A 20,150-nucleotide genomic window follows, 5' to 3' on the forward strand; every position below is an offset into this window, starting at 1 on the left:
GTGGAAACTCACTAGAGCATTCCTCTAGTCTGTAGTCACCACAGAGAAGAACTCTTCTGTCTTCTTGTCCTACAAAAAGAAAATCGCTGCACTCATTTTGCTCAGGGTTCTGGAAAGTTCACACTTTAAAAATAAAATCAAAATTGGAATGGTCAAGCCTCCTATGGGGTTGCCATCAATACTGAAAGTGAGCATCATTGCTAGTGTTGCCAAGATTGGGAAAAGCCCAGTTTCAGAGTCTGGGTATCCAGTGGTGGGTTTAAAAATCTATATACATTATTTGTAAAACTGGCTATAAAAGCATTCTATGGATCACTTTAGCAAGATAAAAAAAATTTTATGATAGAAAATTAAGGGCTTTAACCCAGTATTAGCAAAATAAAATCCACCACAACTCAGTAATAGGACATTAATGTCCAGAAGATTTGTGTAGTATCTAAATACACTGTTACATATAGCTCCTTTACATATTGCCTTGAGGATTACAGCAAAATATTGGAACAATTTTATGTTTATCTTCTTTTTCCTGATAGACAATCCATTTAAACACATGAGCTAAAAATAACAGTAAACTTACAGCTGCGAACAGTGTGAATTTTCCCTTTAACTATCTTCAGTAATAGTACACATATTCCTTAAAAATGTCTAAAGTTGCATAGTTCTAGCATTTTTCTACTGGGAAAACAAAGCCAGAAGTTAGTTTCTACCTACCAGCCTTATTACAAAGTCATCTGTAGAAGTGATTAAGGCCAATGGCCCACTAGTGAATGTTCCAGACCAAGAACGGAGATGTTCTCTACATCTAACAGCATCTCAAGCATTTGGCAAACTTTTGTCTCATGTTTAACAGGATCGTGAAGTATTTTAGATAACTGTTCCATTTTTTTTGCTTATTCATCACTAATTCATACCAATCACACTCAGCTTTTCTGAAAACTCTATCTTGATTGAATAAAAGTTGTTTTCCATCAACCTTCACTGGCCAAATGTCAAGTGTCCTAACCATCGCACTGCTAAGTCTGGCGCCAGCGCTGCCTCCTCTCGACCCACCTATGCGTCCACCCCACCCTCTCAGAGAAGGCCCACACCCTGAGCTGAACGTTCTCAGTGCCTGATGGATTAAACCTCTAGTTAAATCAGCATTTCTCTCATTCTTCTTTTCTCCCCGTTTCCCAAATTTTGCTTCTTGCCCACAGATGCTCCGATTTTTTTTCCCTTCTCCTTTGGGCTCTTTCTCTTAAATCTAACATACACCAATTCTCTGAATCCATTCTCTCGCTACCTCCATGCCCTCCCTCTCACCGTTGTTCTCCCCAACTTTTCATTCCTAATCTTCTCCTTCCAGAGTGCTACTCCTGGCCTTCCTCTGTCCCCTTGTCAACGATCCCCCGATTGGACCTCTGCCTGCTTCTCTCATCTCTGTGCTCTCTCTTCTCTCTCGTCTTGCTTCCTCCCCATCCCTGCTCTCTACAGACCGCTGGCCCCCAATCCTCCCCGAGGCCTCCTTTCCTTGTTCTTTTCCTTCTCCTTTTCTGAACAGTTGTCTAAACATCTTATCTAATTCACTCCTCTGCTTCTGTTTGGCAAACTGAGAAACACTGGAGCCAACAGAGTTCATGGTCGACTACAAGACAAAGAAGATTCTGCCACTGAAACTTAACATGAGCACAAACTACAGTGCTTTTAGGCACTGAGGTTTTTAAAATTAAATAACACAAAATTTCATGTTTATATGGCTGATCATAAGAAATACTGGGGCAGAGCATAAGGTGTTTCTGTCTCCAAACACTTAAAAACATTCTTGATAAAGGCATGATCAAACAAACTAGAGAGAAAATTCTGCTTCTTTAAGAAGAATGCTTTTTTTAAGTTACTCTATTTGGAAATTTAAAAAATAAAAAAGATGAAACCAAACCCCAAAAAGTACACATTTCAACCATTTTGAACTATTACTTAAAAACAGGCTTCCTTAGACCAGACCTCAAAGGACTCTGGGTATTGCTAAACCCTCACAGACAGGCCAAGGAAGATGCAAGTGAAGCTTGGATTTTCCAGGTGAGGAGATGGTGTGAGAGATGAGTTCCAACTTTTTGAGATTTCCAGCAGAGTTCTGACTTCAATTCAAATACTGTCCCAGGTCTCTGGAACCTTAAACTTGGGTTGTTTCAACTAATTTGTCAAGCTGCCTGGTATATGTCAGCATAGGTGTGAGACTTCAGAGAATGCAGTGAGTGAAGACTTCATATCCCCCATTACAAAACCGCTCTTCTCCCCCAGAGGCTCAGATCCTGTCTCCTGATGCTCTGGCTATCAACACAGCCTCCTAACTGGTCTTTCTCCTGTGGAGCTGGCTGCCCAGGGTTCCCCCTTTCCCCTCTACTGCCCCAAGATGAAACCTAACCTGGCACTTTCATCACTGTTTCGCTTCAGGGATAATACTTTGTCTGCAGGACTGAATCCAAATCCTTAGTTTAACATTGAAGGTTGCTGGGTATTTGCCCCAAACTACTTTACCAATTTTAATGCCTATGAATTCTTATTACAAACCCTTTCCCTTCAGTGGATTTGGTTTCCCAGGACTACGGTAGGATACTACTGTTTCCCTGTCTCTGTACTCTCTACTTCCAATCCCCTAGACTTTCAAGTTCACCCCCTTGCCTGGACTCCAACAGCCATGATAACTTTCTCCTCCACTTTGCCTTGCTGTTCTTCAAGGCCCAGTTCAGTCCCATCTCCTAAATGTAAAGTGTAAATGCTCTTCTGCCTCAGCAATTTTCTATTTCTTTTAATGTTATGGCTCTTGTTACTTGTAACATAAATTTGAGTTTGCCTTCTTTAATTATATGACAATTTATGTGCATATGTCTATATGTTTTATCTTTCAACAAGCCCTAAGTGGTAGAAAGAACACAGACTTTGCTATTAGAAAGACCAAGGTTTGAACATCAGCTCTGCCACTTTCTAGCTTTGTGAATTATGCATGTAGTTAAATCTCCTTGAGTTTTGTTTCTTCATCTGTGAAAAAAGGAATACTGCCTCCTTCATAGGGTTATAGTGAGGCTTACATGAGACAAAGCAAATAGTGCCTGGCATAGTGCCTGGCAAATCCTAAGCACTTCACAAATGAAACTTCCTTTCCTCACATCTCCCCACAGTTCACCTAAAGGGCAAACATGTCTCATTTCTTTGCATCTCCACCTTAGCATAATTCCTGTATTAAGGGGATTAAAGACTAAACCAAACTTACTGAAGTGAATTAAAACCTCCAAAGCTTCTAAATTTGGGTTACTATAGGAAAATGGCCACCTAGTTGTATTATCTGTAAACAAACTTCTAAAAGAAGGCAGAGTATACAGAAAGCACTTTATTTTATCTGAATTTACTGAGATCTTTTGAGTTATTTTGATTATATCTGAGTTTTAACACTGTTTATTTCAAAAATAACAATTAGCAGCCACCATTTATGATCCTTTTATCCCATCTAAACAGTGGATTAAAGCTTCTGGAAGTTCATTTCATTTAACAATTTCAACAATCCATAAGCAGATGTCTTGCTAGTTCTGTTGGTGAGACAGTACCTCAGGGAAATTCCCTACAAGCCCAGGATGATACAGCTAAGAAGAGTAGAGCCACAACTCATATCCAGGTCCGACTCCCAAGGTCAGGCTTTTAACCACGATGCTACACAAAGTATTCTGTGTACCTAGAATACATTTGATAGCTCTGGGCTTAGAATTTTCTTACTGACCTGGGTTCCATCTGCTTCTGTTTTGAGAAGGTCAGTGGATGAGAGCTGGTTGCAGTAGAGGCCTGTGTGTCTCAGTGCTGGATCATTTATCTATTAAAAATAAATACAAGACCAAATTACAAGCTAGTTGTTTAAGATGAAGACCAAATTCTTTAATGAAAAACAATCTCACTGACAGAAGAGTAATAGGAGGACAGCAGAAATAAAACAGCAATTCACTGGGTTGTTAGAAGTCAGGATAGCAGTTCCCTTTGAAGGGGTGGAGAGTGATGTGTAAGGGAGCATAGGGGAACCTCTGGTGTGCTGCAGGTAATGTTCTGTTTCTTGACTGATCTGCATAATAGCTATAAAAGTGTGCTCAGTTTTTGAAAATTCATCTAGTTGTATATTTTTTCATATATCCCTACATATGATACCTCAATAAAAAGTTTATTCACACACACAAAAGCTAATTAGCAAAAGACTTCTACTTCAGGTCAAGATTCAGTAACAGGAACCAGATTTATCCTCTGCCTGAATCAAATTAAACTTGGACAAAACACATGAAACAAAGGCACTCCAGGGACTGGACAAGGGCAGTGGAGAGTCATCCCAGAGTTGGGAAACACTTGAGGTAAGTTCTGTGCCTACCCCAGACTACTGCCTAGGAAGAATTTATAGGCTGCAGTGTAAAACTGCTCCCAAGTAACCTAACCATTCCCAGGACAAAGCTCAAGAATATTTATAGGAAAATCAACAAGGTAAAATTCACATATCTGGCATCCAATAAAAAAACTACCAGCCAGGCATACAAAGTAGCATAAAATTAGCACACATAATGCAAAGTCAATCAACTGAAACCAATCCCAAATAAGGAGATAAAATGGATTAAAGCTTCAATTAAATCCAACAAGAAAGGCAAGAGGTGGGACAAAGAAAAAACAAAAAAACCCTGACAGATTTAAATCCAACTATATCAATAATCACATTAAATAAAAATGGGCTAGCCACTTTAGTTAAAAGGCAGAGATGGCTGAATTGCATAAAAAAGCAAGATCCAACTTCGTACAAAATACATTTTAAATGTAATATTCTTTTACCTACTTCATTTTTAAAATTATTTTGTTTTAATCTACTGGACATACTGCATAATTCTATTAACTGAATAACAAGGTAACAACAAGGACAGGAAACAATTCTATTTAGGTCTTTTATTTTGCTGTAAGATATGGATCACCAAATTGTTGGTTTTTCCTAATCTCCTTTGGGTTTACTATATAATAACTATGGAGGGATTTTTTAAAAAATTCATATCAAAAAAGAATTCTATAGAAAAGGTAATCAGTGTTTACATGTTTTTAAGACTTTCTGTAAATCATGGCTACATGGTCACTATAGTCTAGTCACCATAGTCTACTTTGTGGTCACTAATAATGAGAATAGTAACTACAGTGAGTTACTCCAATGGTCTTCAATGTCAGTTTGAATTTAGTCATTCACTCCTTAAAAATCTTCAGGAGGTTCCAAGATAAACAATAAACATTCCGATGGCCTGCAACACTCCTGAAAAGCTTAGCAAATAAACTCAGCTCTAAATATAAATATTCCTTTAACATTCATTAGATTCTTCTTAACCTCTATTCCTGCTTAAGTCATATTGTGATAACCAGTCTTGAATGTTGTTTTCTATGCTCTTTCTTTAGATTTTCCATGAAGACTTTTCTAAGCAGGCCCCTTTTCCTTTAAGCCCTCAGTAGTTAATTGTATATACCCCTAATCTGAAACATAAATATGTATGGTCCTATGGGGGTCCAACTCTTACATAGTTGCTCTGTCCTACTATTTGACTGATCCTTTATTTATGTTGTATCTCCCCAATTTGTTAATATTATCTCCTACAGACCTATCTTTGCACACAGTAAGTACTGAATAAATGTTGAACTGAAAGGGAGAAATGTAGGAAAGTGTTCAGAATATAAAGGGGTTAAAGGTCCAAGCCAATGTATTATATGAATCATTTTATATTAAATCTAAAACCCTAAAATCTCACGAGACTAAGACCTTATAAATTTTGTCAAAATTTTCATTGTTTCTCTTAAGGGATTATAATTGTCTCAAGATAGTGGGAAAGAAGAAAGAAGCGTGGTCCTCCACCATCAGCCCACCAGCCCACCAGTTTTATTGAGAAAGAACTGACATACATCACTGTATGGTGTGGTTATTTTTGATGAATAACTGTGAACATATCGATTTTCCTTGGAATAATAAACTGTGGCATGGCTGTGTGTGGAGTGTGTAGCAAGTGTTCCAGTTGTGCTCCTTACCTGCTCAGGGCACACAGTGTTCATTCCTGGCATCTGCAAAGAGTTCATCTGCATCTGGCCCATCATTGGGTTCATGTTCTGAACATTTGTGTTTCCACCTGCCATGGACACGGTGATGCTCATATTGTTGTACACTCCTGGCTGTGCAGGTGTGGGCTGGTTCTGGACAGCTTGACTGAATACACTGTTAACTCAAAAACAATCCCAATTACATCCACTGATCATGAACATGGGGATAATGTGATTGGACTGTTTCTTTTTTGTTAGATAAATTTCAAAGAAAATATTTTACATTCTTAAGTTATAAGTAAGACTGTATCTTATTATAATATATAAGGATTGAGTATAATTCAGATGCATTTTGAACTCTGCCCAAGGGATTTAATAAGTAAAAAGAGCTCTTTTATTAACTGAAATATCATTAATATTCAATCTTATACTGGTTTCAAGTATACAACACGGTGGTTCAACAGTTACCATATTATTAAATCCTCACCCCCACTAGTGTGGTCACTACATGTCAACATAGGAAGATGTTACAGAATCACTGGCTGTATTTTCCATGCTGCACTACTTTCCCTGTGACCAACTTATATTATGATTGAGAATTTTTGTGCCCTTAAAAAGAGCTCTTTTTTTATATTTTATTTTTATTTTGGTATCATTAATGTACAATTACATGAGCAACATTATGGTTACTAGACTCCTCCCATTATCAAGTCCCCACCACATACCCCATTACAGTCACTGTCCATTAGCACAGTAAGATGCTGTAGAATCACTACTTGTCTTTTCTGTGTTGTACTGCCTTCCCTGTGCCCGCCCCCCACATTATGTGTGCTAATCATAATGCCCCTTTTCCCCACCTTATCCCTCCCTTCCCACCCATCCTCTCCAGTTCCTTTCCCTTTCATAACTGTTAATTCATTCTTGGGTTCTGTGATTCTGCTGCTGTTTTGTTTCTTCAGTTTTTGCTTTGTTCTTATACTCCACAGATGAGTGAAATCATTTGATACTTGTCTTTCTCCACCTGGCTTATTTCACTGAGCATAATCCCCTCTAGCTCCATCCATGTTGTTGCAAACGGCAGGATTTGCTTTTTTCTTATGGCTGAATAATATTCCATTGTGTATATGTACCACATCTTCTTTATCCATTCATCTACTGATGGACACTTAGGTTGCTTCCATTTCTTGGCTACTGTAAATAGTGCTGTGATAAACATAGGGGTGCACATGTCTTTTTGAAACTGGGCTCCTGCATTCTTAGGGCAAATTCCTAGGAGTGGAATTCCTGGGTCAAATGGTATTTCTATTTTGAGTTTTTTGAGGAGCCTCCATACTGCTTTCCACAATGGTTGAACTAATTTACATTCCCACCAGCAGTGTAGGAGGGTTCCCCTTTCTCCACAACCTCGCCAACATTTGTTGTTGTTTGTCTTTTGGATGGTGGCGACCCTTACTGGTGTGAGGTGCTATCTCATTGTGGTTTTAATTTGCATTTCTGTGATGATTAGTGATGTAGAGCATCTTTTCATGTGCCTGTTGGCCATTTGAATTTCTTCTTTGGAGAAGTGTCTGTTTAGATACTCTGCCCATTTTTTAATTGGATTATTTGCTTTTTGTTTTTTGAGGTGCATGAGCTCAAAAAGAGCTCATTTTAAGTTAGAATTATCTGGCCTAGTATCAGAGTTAAGTTCCAATTATCTGAATAATTAAGAAAGGAAGTTTTCCATATACGTAAATCTTCTAGATAACTGAACTTTATCCATTTAACCACAGAAATCATTCTAACATTTATTACACAATTTTTAATGTGTATATATATATATATACTCTTATTAAATGTTTGTTGAATGAATTAATCAAGGAATGCAGGCTCGAAGAGAGCACTCTTATATTGCAATTGCTTGTATATCCTCTTAGACTTAACACTTGAGGGGAATGATGGTCTCCTGTTCCACTTATTCCTTGTCTTCAAGTACTCAGTAAATATCTGATGCACGAATTAGTTATGAACATGGGTTATTACTCAGTGCTGTCAACTGATGAGGTTCAGAATGCTTTTTATTTATATATTTTACTATATCTATACTAATGTTTTTTGAAGTATAGTCCAGAGACCATCTGCAAGAGAATTCCCTGAGACTCATTGAAAACTGAGACTCCCAGGCTTTACTCCAGCCCTAGTGAACCCTTTTTTTCTAGGAGTGGGTATAGGAAGATGCATTTCTAACTACTTATGCACATTAACATTTGAGGGCCCTTATTCAGGGATAGCTTGCTGTCACTTCTTAAGGTTTCAGCTTCTGGCAGCTCTCCATATGCTATATACTAAGAAGAAACCAAATGAATATAACCAGGTATGGCAAATTTAATGTTTTAAAAAACCTCAAAGGTTTTCTTGGGCCTCAAGATGGCCTCATGTCCTTTCTGGGAGCAAAACCCAAGGGTAATTATGTTTTTAAGAAGGCTTTGTTTTACTGACATCTGTCTTCCTGGCCAAGTTCTGGACTGTGTTATACCAAAGATTTCAAATGTTAAACCAGTTTCTATTAGTAGGCAGAATAGTAGAGAATACATCCTAAGTAAATACCATTTTAAATTTATATTTGAACTCCAAAAATTCTAAGTGATACAGATAGACACATCTAAAGGCAAATGGTATAGATTGTGTCTTTTGTTAAGTTCTACAAAACATCAAATGTTTTATGATTATTTATCAATTGTAAAACAATAAACTGCTGGTAACATTCTACCTATTTTAATGTTGATTCTGGAGAACTTGATTTTTAAAAATTGTTTACTTCATCAATGGTTTATTTGATACTTCGCTAGCTCCTGGGGAGGTAAGCAGGATGTACTGACATTTATAGTTTCTGGTAGATTAATGCCATCATACTGAAATTAACAGTCTGAGAAACAGCCTATTCATCATGTCTGAAGAAAAGTAGCAAAATTTCCCCCAAGTAATTATAAAACATAAGTGCTCAAAGAAAATTATATGCCTAGGAAGTGGTAATGCATCTGTGGACCATTAATGTCTGTACAGTGTGTATGCTTGTGAGTCAGTGTCCGTACAAGTAAAGGTGAGAAAAAACCTATTAGTTTACTGCCCATTTTCTAATGAGAGCATTTCTACCTTAGACAATTGCTCATTTGTCAACTGATACATAAATCACCACTGTGGAGGTGCAGGGATATGGAAATTAATGCATGTAGAAACTCCAAGGATGGAAATGATGTCATACTTAGGGAAAAAAGGTATAGGATTTAGTTTTTTTTTCAAATTTGCACTTGGGTCTGTATATTGGCTAAGTTCTTTTGAACTGCTCCTGCCAATAGCTCCGTTTTAGTTTTTTCCATAATGGGAAGAAGACGAGGCCTTTCTGCAGCACTACCCACTGTCCCAGGCCCTGGAGTGGACTGGAGGGCTCACCAGCACTGTAGGCCTGATATGCAAAGGACCCCTCCCTTACTGTGCTTTCCTGCTCAGCCTCAGGGCAGTTATCACAGTTTTCTTAGGCAGCATTTGGAGTTTGCAAAGCTAAATTCCTTACTGGGTATTTGGTGGCCCCCTATATCACGGGGGAGAAAGGGAAAGATGATGACTTCAGCCTTAAGTCACTTCCATAGGTACTACAGGCATTGATTGACAAGCAGGGAGGAGTTCCTGGTCAAATAACTCCATAAAACAAAGGGTTAAATAACAGGCCTCTTTATCCTTTAAAATGCTAATAAGCACTAGAAGCCTCCCTCTGACTAATTAGTTACTGAGAAACACTGCCCAGTTCCACTGACAAGGTGGTTTGGTTTAACCCTTTATTTCTATTACCAGAGAAACAGAATTATATTACACTGTCTCTGAACTCCATTGCATCATTCTATTTAGTGATTCCTTGTTTCACGTTTTACTTCTCTCTGACTTATTCCTGTCACCAATTAGACAGCTTGGTAACTTGACAAGAGGGGCTGTTTTCCTGTTCCTTGTGCTATCTGACACTGCAGGCAACAAAAACAGTGAGTAGTTACAAAATATATGCTGCCTGTGTTGACTAACGAGCTTCTACCTATGAAGCAAATAAGCAAGTGTGGATGTTTGAAGAGTCTGCAATAATTATTTTCTTTCTCTAATGATCTGGGAAAGCCAAAGTTCACAGTAACTGCTAAAGTACAAGTACAACAAAAGCTTAAGTCCACATTTTAATCTGAGTCCAAGAAGTGACTCGGGTAGAGAGAGGGAATCTTGGTACTTATTTGTTCAACAGACGTACATTATGTGCTGACCTGTTCTAAAGGATGGACATAGAGAAGCAAACAAAAACAGAGTCCTTGCTCTTATGATGCTTATATTCTAGTAGGAAGAGCCAAACCATAAACAGACTAACACAATATGTCAGGTGTTAGGCACTATGAAGGGAAATAAAGAAGGGAAAGGAGGATCCAGGGGGGTGGGAAATGGTGGTGATTTACAAATGATATTCAGGGAAGTTTAATAGAGTGACATTTAATATCTACATCTAATAAGGTGACACGTAAGGAGAGACTTGAAGTGTGAGAGAGCAAACCATGTGGCTACTGAGAAAAGAACATGCCAGCAGAGGGATTTAAAATGCAAAGGCCCTGAGTTTGCAATGTACTTGGCACATCTGAGGCACAGAAGAATAAACAGAAGCCAGTGTGGCAGAGTGCATGATTAGAACAGCAGCTGAGGTCAGAGACATATCCAGGAACATGACTACGTAGAACTTCAGAGGCCCAATATTGTATTTTGAGTAAGTTGGAGAGCTTTGAGTAAAGGACTGACACACGCCTCACATTTTAAAAGCATCACTCTGGCTACCACACAGAGATTAAATTGTAGTAGAGCACGGGTGGAATCAGAGAGGCAGGAGGCTACTGCAGAGGTCTAGGGAAAAGATGACGGCAGCTGGCACGAAAGCAGGACAAGTAAGAAGTGAGAGCTGCCAAGACATGATTTGCTATAGGATGCTTGATGGCAGATGTGAGAGAAAGAGAAAAGGTTTTACTCTGAATAACTGGAAGAATGAAGCTGTCATTTACTGAGATGGGGACAAGCAGGAGAGGAGCAGGTTTAGGGAGAGTTCAATCTAGTTTTTGTCATGTTCAGTTTGAGAGGTCTATTAAATTTTTAAGCAGGGATGTTGAGAAGGCAGTTGTGTACATATACAGTTCAGGGGAGAAGTCTGGGCTGGAGATTTAAATTTGGGAGCCACAAGCACAGAAATAGGCACTTATGGTAATAAGACTGGATGCTATGACCAAGGGGTCATGTAGATATGGCGAAGATGCCCCAGAATCAGCTCTGAGGCCCTCAAATGGAGGCCAGACAGATGAGGAAGATCCAGCAGAGGAGACTGATAGGAGAGTCACCTTTCTCAAGAGACAAAGTTGCTCCAGAAACCAAATGAAGAAAGAGCTTCAAGGAAGAATAAACGCTCAGATATGTCAAATCTCCCAGTGATCGTGTTTGGCACTGTACAGGACATTTGCAATGCAGACAAGAATATTTATGGTGGAGTGGCAGGGATGAAAGTCTGACTGCTACAGTAAGGAATGGAAGGTGATGAAGTGACAGCATCTTTTAAGGAATTTTACTGTAAGGGGGAGAGGACATGTCAGCAGGACATTTTTTCATGTCACATTTAAATGCTTAAGTGTAAGTATGGATAAGAGTTTAGCTGGATTATATTTTGCTGGGCACAAATGCAACAGAGGGGGAGCTGGGCAAGGGAGCTGAGAGTGCCTGTAAAGAAGCAATTATACTAATGGACCAAGGAATCTAACGTGAGTTTAGGAAGCTAGGATTAGAACCCATCAGGAGGCTAAATAAATTCTTCTTGCATGTTATAGAGATAGTTCCATTTCTACCTAATTTTCACACAGTCCTCACTGAGAGCTACACAGTTCTCTTAACAGTAAGATTTCCTCTCTCACCTTTCAATGAACTTTAAGAGAGTATGGTCTTAAGTTTTCAACTTCAACTGCCTTACTTATTATGTTGTCAGATCAAACAGCTTCCCTGTCATTAGAACCAAGACACAACCAAATTAAAACCCTTATAAAACTCCAGTGATGTGTGACAAGTTCAGCAGCAAGGATTTAGGGGAAATATGACTTTAGTGAGATGATTCTAAGCACAATGGGCAAGACGAAGCCACTGAAAATAAACAGATTCAAAGAGCTGGGTAAGGCAGAATGACCTAAAAAGATTAAAAAATCTTTGTTCTTGCTATGAAATCTTTCAAACATACTGAGAAGAGTGAAGCCTGTGCGCCCACTATTCAGCTCTACTGAATTCTAACATTTTGCCATTCTTGTTTTAGATAGTTAAGATTTTTATGTGTTTTTTTAAGGAGAGACTCTTTAAAAATTACCCATTGCTACATTAAGGAAGCTCTACTACTCATAGGAGTTGATCATTTTCTTCAGATATGCTGGCAGTGGGATAAAAAGGTGGGTCCCACTCAACCACATTTTGGTACTATGAACACACAAATTTGCCTTTAAAGTGATTTGGAACTTAAAGGATTTAAAGTAATTATTTTTCTTTGCTGTAACATAAAATTCAGTTCCTTGAATTTGCAAATAGCAGTAACCAATAATTTAGATTGACAGTCCAGCTGTTCTTCTGTGCTGCAGGGTATCAGGGATGCTTATACAACAACCGCCCCCTTACTTGTTGTTTCCCATTGTTCCTTGCTGCCAGGCCTTCATGTCTGGTGACTGGTACCCAGAAGCAGGTGGAGTCTGCTGGAGCAAAGAACTCTGAGGAGGAGGGATTGGCATCGGCACCATGGAGCTCCCAGGGCTTAGAGATGGAGCAAAGTTGGCCTCACCTTGGGGAACCATTCCTGCAAATTGACACAAATCAATTAATGTGAATACACTATAAATTTATTAACCCCACAAAATAAAAAAAACTCCATAAGGATCTGTCTTAATATAGTAAGAAATGGCCTCAGTAGAACAGGGAAAATTCAGTCTCTTAAAAGGAAGGCAGGAAATTTCAGTAGAGACAGATAAATAAATATAAAATCAATTTGAAAGAATGCTTTCCATTTACTAAGATGTTGATTTGGGTATGAAGATTGCGTATGATTTTTTTCCTCTTCTCTTCTTATACGGATTTTCAAGTGTAAAAAACACATATGAACACACATGACAGATTATCTGTGTAACAAAAATAAGTTGGAAAGGAAGAAAGGTAAGAAAAACCCATTGTATAATAAAAATGAAAGGGTTTTTGCTGGCCACACCTAGTCAGTTGTCTTGTGGGCTCTACCCTTCCCTGTTTTTTAAAAGATCTTTATTGAAGATGTAACCTACATAGCCTCAAATTCACTTGTTGACCTGCATGATTCAGTGATTTTTTTTAGTGAATGTACAGAGTTGTGTAACCATCACCATAATCCAATTTAGACATTTCCATCACCCCTAAATTCCTGTGTTTCAGTCGTTCTGCGCTGCCACCTGCAGCCTCAGGCAACCAGTGGATCTGCATTCTCTCTACAGATTTGCCTTTTTGGAAATTTCACATAAATGTAAACGTATGAGGTCTTTTGTGTCTGGTGTCCTTCACCTATTATAATGTCTCCGAGGATCAGCCATTCTGTAGCGTTTATCATCAGTTTGTTTCCTTTTATTCAGGATAGTGCTTATTAGTTGTTGATTTACCTGTGCTGAAAATCAATTGACCATAAAAGTTTGTTTTTTGTTGCTGCAGTGATATGTATGTTGATACTTGTACTAATATTACATTATCTTGATTACTGTAACTTTTATGTTTTTTTCTGAAACTGGTAGTGATCCAACTTTGTTCTTCTCCAAAATTGTCTCGGCTACCCTAGGTCCTTTGCATTTCCATATAAATTTTAGGAGAAGCTTGTCAATTTCTCCAAAAAGCATGTTGATATTTTGTCAGAGATTGCATTGAATTATAAAATCAATTTGGAGTGAATTTACTACCTTTTCAGTCTTTTTTCTCTCATTTCATTTTACATAGTTGAATCTTTTTTTTTTTTTTTTTACTATTGTTAAATCTTTAAGTTCACTGTATTTTTCTTGTGTATTCTGCTTCTTATCCCATTCAGTATATTTTTCATCTCAGATTCTGTAGTTTTTATCTCCAGAAGTTTGCTTTTGGTTTTATTTTTATCTTCCATATCTTTACTTAACATGTTCAAGCTTTCCTTTAGCTTCCTGAACATAAATAATGAATGTATAATTCATAACTGTCTAAACATTCCTGTCTAATTCTGTATCTGTGTAATTTCTAGATTAGTTTTGATGACTGATTTTACTACTCATTATTAGTTTTATTTTCCTGCATCTTTGCAAGCCTCGTAATTTAAAAAGATCAGATTCCAGACCTTGTGAATTTTACCTCATTAGGTGCTGGATTTTTAGTCTTTTAAATATTTTTTACCATGGGTCATAGTTAGGTTACCTGGAAACAGTTTAATTCTTTTGAGTCTTGTGCCTAAAGAAACAATAGCAAAGTTTATTAGTCTAGGGATTATTTTGCCCTGCTACCCAGGCAAAAATCCTTCTGTGGATTCTACTTGCATGCACATGTGCGCGCACACCCCCCCACCCCCCCACCCCCCGATCAGTTCTCAGCTTGAGACCTGACTGGGACCCTCTGCGCACCCTGCAGTTCTTCCTCTGTGTGGTTCTCTCCTCTCTGGAACTATGCCCTGACAACTCTGGCTTTGTACTGGCTTTCTGAGACTCCCAGCTCTACGGCCTCAACTCACAGAAACCACTGGCATCTGTAGGGATTCCTCCTCTAGGCAGCACAGTCTAGACAATTTTGAGAACCGCTGTTTTATGTACTTTGATATTTTGTTTGTTTCAGAGGGGAGAATAAATCTGATCCTTGTTACTCCATTTTGGCCAAAAGTGGAAGTCCTAATAATTTAAAAGAGTAAAATGGATTTCTTTTAAAGTTTTCTGTTATGCCAGCACTTTGTATTTTTTCTTTTTTTCTGACAAAACACATTTCACAATTAAATATTTTTGAGGTAAAGAAAGTTATAAAGAGGATCAAAGCCTAATTGGGCTACCCAGAAAATGAACTAAGATACGATATGAAGAAGAACTTCCAACATCAGCACTCTCTGGAAGACTTGTACCAGAAGATGATCATCAAAAAACCTCAACAAAGATCCAGGCGCTGCTACAGTTGTAGCTGCATTCATCCCACCGGTTCCTGGACTTGCCATGGGAATGAAGAAGGAGATATCTAAGCTGGCCTGTGCATACAGTAAAACAACAAATTTGACTGGATCTATACTGTCGGAACTCAACCAAGAATTAGGAGAAGTGCAAGTTGTCGCTTACAACTACAGACTATCTACTGTTAAAAGAACATATGGGATGTGAACAGTTTCCAGGAATGGGTTGTTTTAATTTGTCTGATTTCTCTCAGACTGTGCAAGTTCAGTTGGACAATATCCATCATATCATAGATAAATTTTCACAAATGCCTAGGATGCCTAACTGGTTTTCTTGTTTTCACTGGAGATGGCTGGTAATTATAGGTCTGCTTTGGTTATGTGACTGTATTCCTATTATGTTAATGTGTGTGCGCAATTTAATTAGTAGTTTAAAACCTATACATGCTTAAGTTACTCTACAAGAAGATACGTCAAAGAAATAATCAATCTTCCCATGTTTTCTTCCATCTGCTACTTCTATAGTGTTTCTTCTTCCTTCCTAACTACAACCCTTAAATAGAATTCGTGCCTCATATCAAATTTACCGAGTATCATAATTCTTCCAAGTGGTAAAGATACCTCAAGACAAATGCTGGGCATAGAAGCCACAGGGCATAAATATGCAAAGAATCAAAAAGCTAACCTTTTCAAACAATATTGCTTCTCTCTCACTTACCAACTTTACATTTCCCTGAATGGCCCCGGAAGATGACCGGTTAGCCAGAGACGGGTAAGATTCCTCAAGGGAGGAACAACCTAAGACAGGCACAGTCGCAGGGGGGCCATCAGGTGAGAAATTGGGGATCAACAGAGGTGAGGCTTAGAACCTCACCCCCCCTGTTTTGAGAGAAATCTGCATCTGTGGATGTTTTATTGCCCTTGTCTAGCTTGGATTAACACATAGTCTACAGGCACGCACCTGATCATCTACATTTGCTCTCTTACAGCACTAAACTATGTTTTCTACCTTTATCTTGCATCTACCTACCACTTTAGCATTTTATTAATAATAATAATAATAATAATAATAAGGGAGAAATGTGGGATTCACATATAAATCAAGTATAAAAATCAAACGAATTCATATTTGACCTGATTGTTTATAGTTCATAATGAGTGATCAAAACCGAAAGTTTCTGTGATGACTGCCCTTGTACTGTTCACCATGTAAAAACTTATTGACTATGTAAGAATTTGTTCACCATGTAAGAACTTGTTCCTTATGCTTCAGAAGATTGGAGACTGATGAGAATTAGGCTTGGGGTGGATTAATGAGTGTACATTGAGCACTGAGTCCCCTATACAGAATTTTATTGTTGTTAACAACCATTTGATCAATAAATATGAGAGATGCCCTCTCAAAAAAAAGAAAAAGTTATAAAGAAAAGAAAAAAAGAATGTCAGACTTTGATTACCAATAATTTAGTATAATTCCTTCAAATGTTCCTTTATAAAACTTTGCATAATTTTGTGACTTGGTTTTTTTCCTTATGATTATAAGCTTGTTTCTACATCATTAATGTCTCTTTGTAAACATAACTGTATATGCTGGTATAATATTCTGTATTGTCATTGTTAATATTTCAACACTTAATTTTTTAAGATTTTTTTTTAAAGATAATTTTTAACACTTATACTTTAAGATTTTTCTCTTTTTTTGTTTGGTTAACCTGCTCAGAAATGTAGTTAATTTATTCACTAATTTTTTTTCTTTCACTAAGTGTTTACCTTTTTTCTTGGTAAAGATTACAATTTTAAGATTTAAATTGTAAGATTTAAAGATTACAATTACAATTTTTTCTTGGTAAAGATTACAAGAAAAGCTACATATTTTCTCCTTGCTGCTTCCTCCATATATAATTTAATCTCTGGTAAATAATTTTGCTTAAAATATTATTTTTTTTGATTTATCACTCTAGAGGGTGGGTTTTTTCCATAATCTTCATTAATATGTTGGCAATCTTTGCATTAATTCTATATTTAAAATTTAAAAAATTTTGGTTATAACTTTAAAAAATACTTGTCTGACATCCCAAATATATAAAGAGCTCATGCACCTCAACAAACAAAAAGCAAATAAGGCAATTAAAAAATGGGCAGAGGAGCTGAACAGACAGTTCTCCAAAGAAGAAATTCAGATGGCCAACAGACACATGAAAAGATGCTCCACATCGCTAGTTAGCAGAGAAATGCAAATTAAAACCTCACATCAGTAAAGATGGCTACCATCCAAAAGAAAAACAACAACAAATGTTGGCGAGGTTGTGGAGAAAGGGGAACCCTCCTACACTGCTGGTGGGAATGTAAATTAGTTCAACCATTGTGGAAAGCAGTATGGAGGTTCCTCAAAATGCTCAAAATAGACTTACCATTTGACCCAGGAATTCCATTTCTAGGAATTTACCCTAAGAATGCAGCACTCCAGTTTGAAAAAGACAGATGCAGCCCTATGTTAATCGCAGCACTATTTACAATAGCCAAGAAATGGAAGCAACCTAAGTGTCCATCAGTAGATGAATGGATAAAGAAGATGTGGTACATATACACAATGGAATATAATTTAGCCATAAGAAGAAAACAAATCCTACCATTTGCAACAATATGGATGGAGCTAGAGGGTATTATGCTCAGTGAAATAAGCCAGGCAGAGAAAGACAAGTACCAAATGATTTCACTCATATGCGGAGTATAAGAACAAAGAAAAATGGAAGGAACAAACAGCAGCAGAATCACAGAACCAAAGAAAGGACTAACAGTTACCAAAGGGAAAGGGACTGGGGAGGATGGGTGGGAAGGGAGGGATAAGGGCGGGGAAAAAGAAAGGGGGCCTTATGATTAGCATGTATAATTTAGTGGAGGGGCATAGGGAGGGCTATGCAACACAGAGAAGACAAGTAGTGATTCTACAGCATCTTACTATGCTGATGGACAGTGACTATAATGGAGTTTGTGGGGGGAACTTGGTGAAGGGGGGAGTCTAGTAAACATAATGTCCTTCATGTAATTGTAGATTAATGATAACAAAAAAAAATACTTGTCTGTTCCTAATATATATTTAGCCTTAATTGTGATTAAATAATTTCCTTCAGAAAAAATATATATGTGGGGAGGAAAACCTCATATTCTGCATATTATTTTGTGGGGTCAAAGTTAAATAATAAATAAGAGTCTGCAAGTATATCAGCATGACTTTTGAAGTTTCTTTCTGGCTCATGTCACATTCTAACTGTTTTCCTTATCAGATGACCTAATTTTGGTAGAATAACCAGCCTGTGAATAATGAATTGGAGAGGTAGATAAGAGTTGTAGTCTTGGTTCAACCATTGCATTGGACCTTGTATTCCTCAGACCAGACAATCTAGAGTCGTTTAATTTATAAAGTCTATGTCTCTGTCTTTGCGTAGTATGTTAAGTCTCCCTGCCAGACCATATGTAGCACTGTAGCCATTTGGCAGCAGCAATTAGAGTTGGGATTCATCCTTTCATTCACTTAAATCTTCCAAGATTTATTGAGCATCTACTCTCCCTGCCAGACAAATGCACTAAACAGTTAAGAAACAACTATTTAAAAGGTAATACTTTGCTCACTCAAGGAACTTGCTATTTAAAAAGAAAGGCATCTAGGTGAACAAGTGGCCATAAGACAGGGTGGTAACTGCTTATGATTGGGAATGTCAGGGAAGGCTTCACAGAGGAGATACATCTGAGAGGAGGGAGGAAAAGGAATGAGACATGAGGGAAGGATAATTTAGTGGGAGGATACAGGATGTACAAAGGCCTACAAGTAAAAGAGGGTATATATATTGTCTTGGAACCTGAGAAGTTTATTATAGCTGGAACACTGAGATAAGAGGGAAGGGGAAAAAGAGTTGATGAGTCTAACTTTGGACAAGTTGAGTTTGGGGTGCTGGGAGAAAACTCAAATGTCTGTTCAGAAGGCAGCTGTACACATGAGCTGAGAGAACAGTCACTGGCATGAAGAGGTCACTGAAGCCACAGGAGTAGATGAGATCACTCAGAGGGAATGGGTGGAGCAGCATGTTTACTGTATTTCACAGAAGAGGGAGTTCTGGACTGCCTTCAAGGAATTCATAAAGTGGGTACAAAATTAAAAAAAAATTTCCTTCATATTTACTTGCCTTAGTATAAAATGAATTTTAAATATCTAATTTTGTTCTTGTGCTCATCATTGTGGTATAATAACCTAAAAAGTATTCTGTTTTCAGAAAAAAAGGAAGCATACTCTTACCTGCCTAGAAGCCATTACTATTACCTACATGTTCCATCATTTACTTTGGGCCTATATTAAGTTAAAAGAGGCCAAAGTAAAGGACCAAAGCTCAGCAAAGGTACTCATTCTTTGGTTTTAACTTCCATCAATTCACACAGGGATTAGCAAACCTTTTCTGCAAAGGGCCAGATAGTAAATATTTTCAGCTTTGCAGGTCATAACCACAAACTGTTACGGTAGTTTCTGTATCAACTAACTACTCAATTCTGTTATGTGAAGCCAGCAATAGACAATATGTAAACAAATGAGCATGGCTGTGTTCCAGTAAAACTTTATGTACAAAAACAGGTTTTTTTTTTTTTGAGAAGGCTTGACTTGAAAAGGTTGGAACTTGAATTTGTACCAATACAAAACATGGTTTTGAAACTTTCTACCAGGTTGATCACTTGGAGTGAGTTTATGACTTAGAGCAACAGAATAAATTAAAAACATTGCATCTTTAAATGTTCTAATGCTCTTCAGAAAAACTAACAATTTTCCCCCTACTATTTTGAAGCAGTTCATGGAAGAGGAACTGAAAGCTCTGCCATATCATTTCGATCTGCAACTACTCTCTCCATCATACTC

At 37.7% G+C, this 20,150-nt stretch overlaps 1 protein-coding gene across 7 annotated transcripts in view; it reads right to left on the reverse strand.

Moving 5' to 3' along the window:
* Positions 1 to 20,150, reverse strand: part of NCOA1 (nuclear receptor coactivator 1) — a 176,626-nt gene that overhangs the window by 2,444 nt on the left and 154,032 nt on the right. For 5 of the 7 annotated variants that reach the window (XM_073215773.1, XM_073215777.1, XM_073215778.1 and 2 more), the window contains 3 exons: positions 12,751 to 12,925; positions 6,052 to 6,235; positions 3,749 to 3,838 (listed from right to left, as the gene is read on the reverse strand). In XM_073215773.1, coding sequence (XP_073071874.1) covers positions 3,749 to 3,838; positions 6,052 to 6,235; positions 12,751 to 12,925 — 449 coding nt within the window. Of the gene's footprint in view, positions 1 to 12; positions 70 to 3,748; positions 3,839 to 6,051; positions 6,236 to 12,750; positions 12,926 to 20,150 lie in introns of all 7 variants that reach the window. The other 2 variants (XM_073215779.1, XM_073215780.1) reach the window with 1 other exon arrangement.

The sequence above is a fragment of the Manis javanica genome, chromosome 1 (genome assembly GCF_040802235.1).
Source record: "Manis javanica isolate MJ-LG chromosome 1, MJ_LKY, whole genome shotgun sequence".
NCBI lineage: Eukaryota > Metazoa > Chordata > Mammalia > Pholidota > Manidae > Manis > Manis javanica.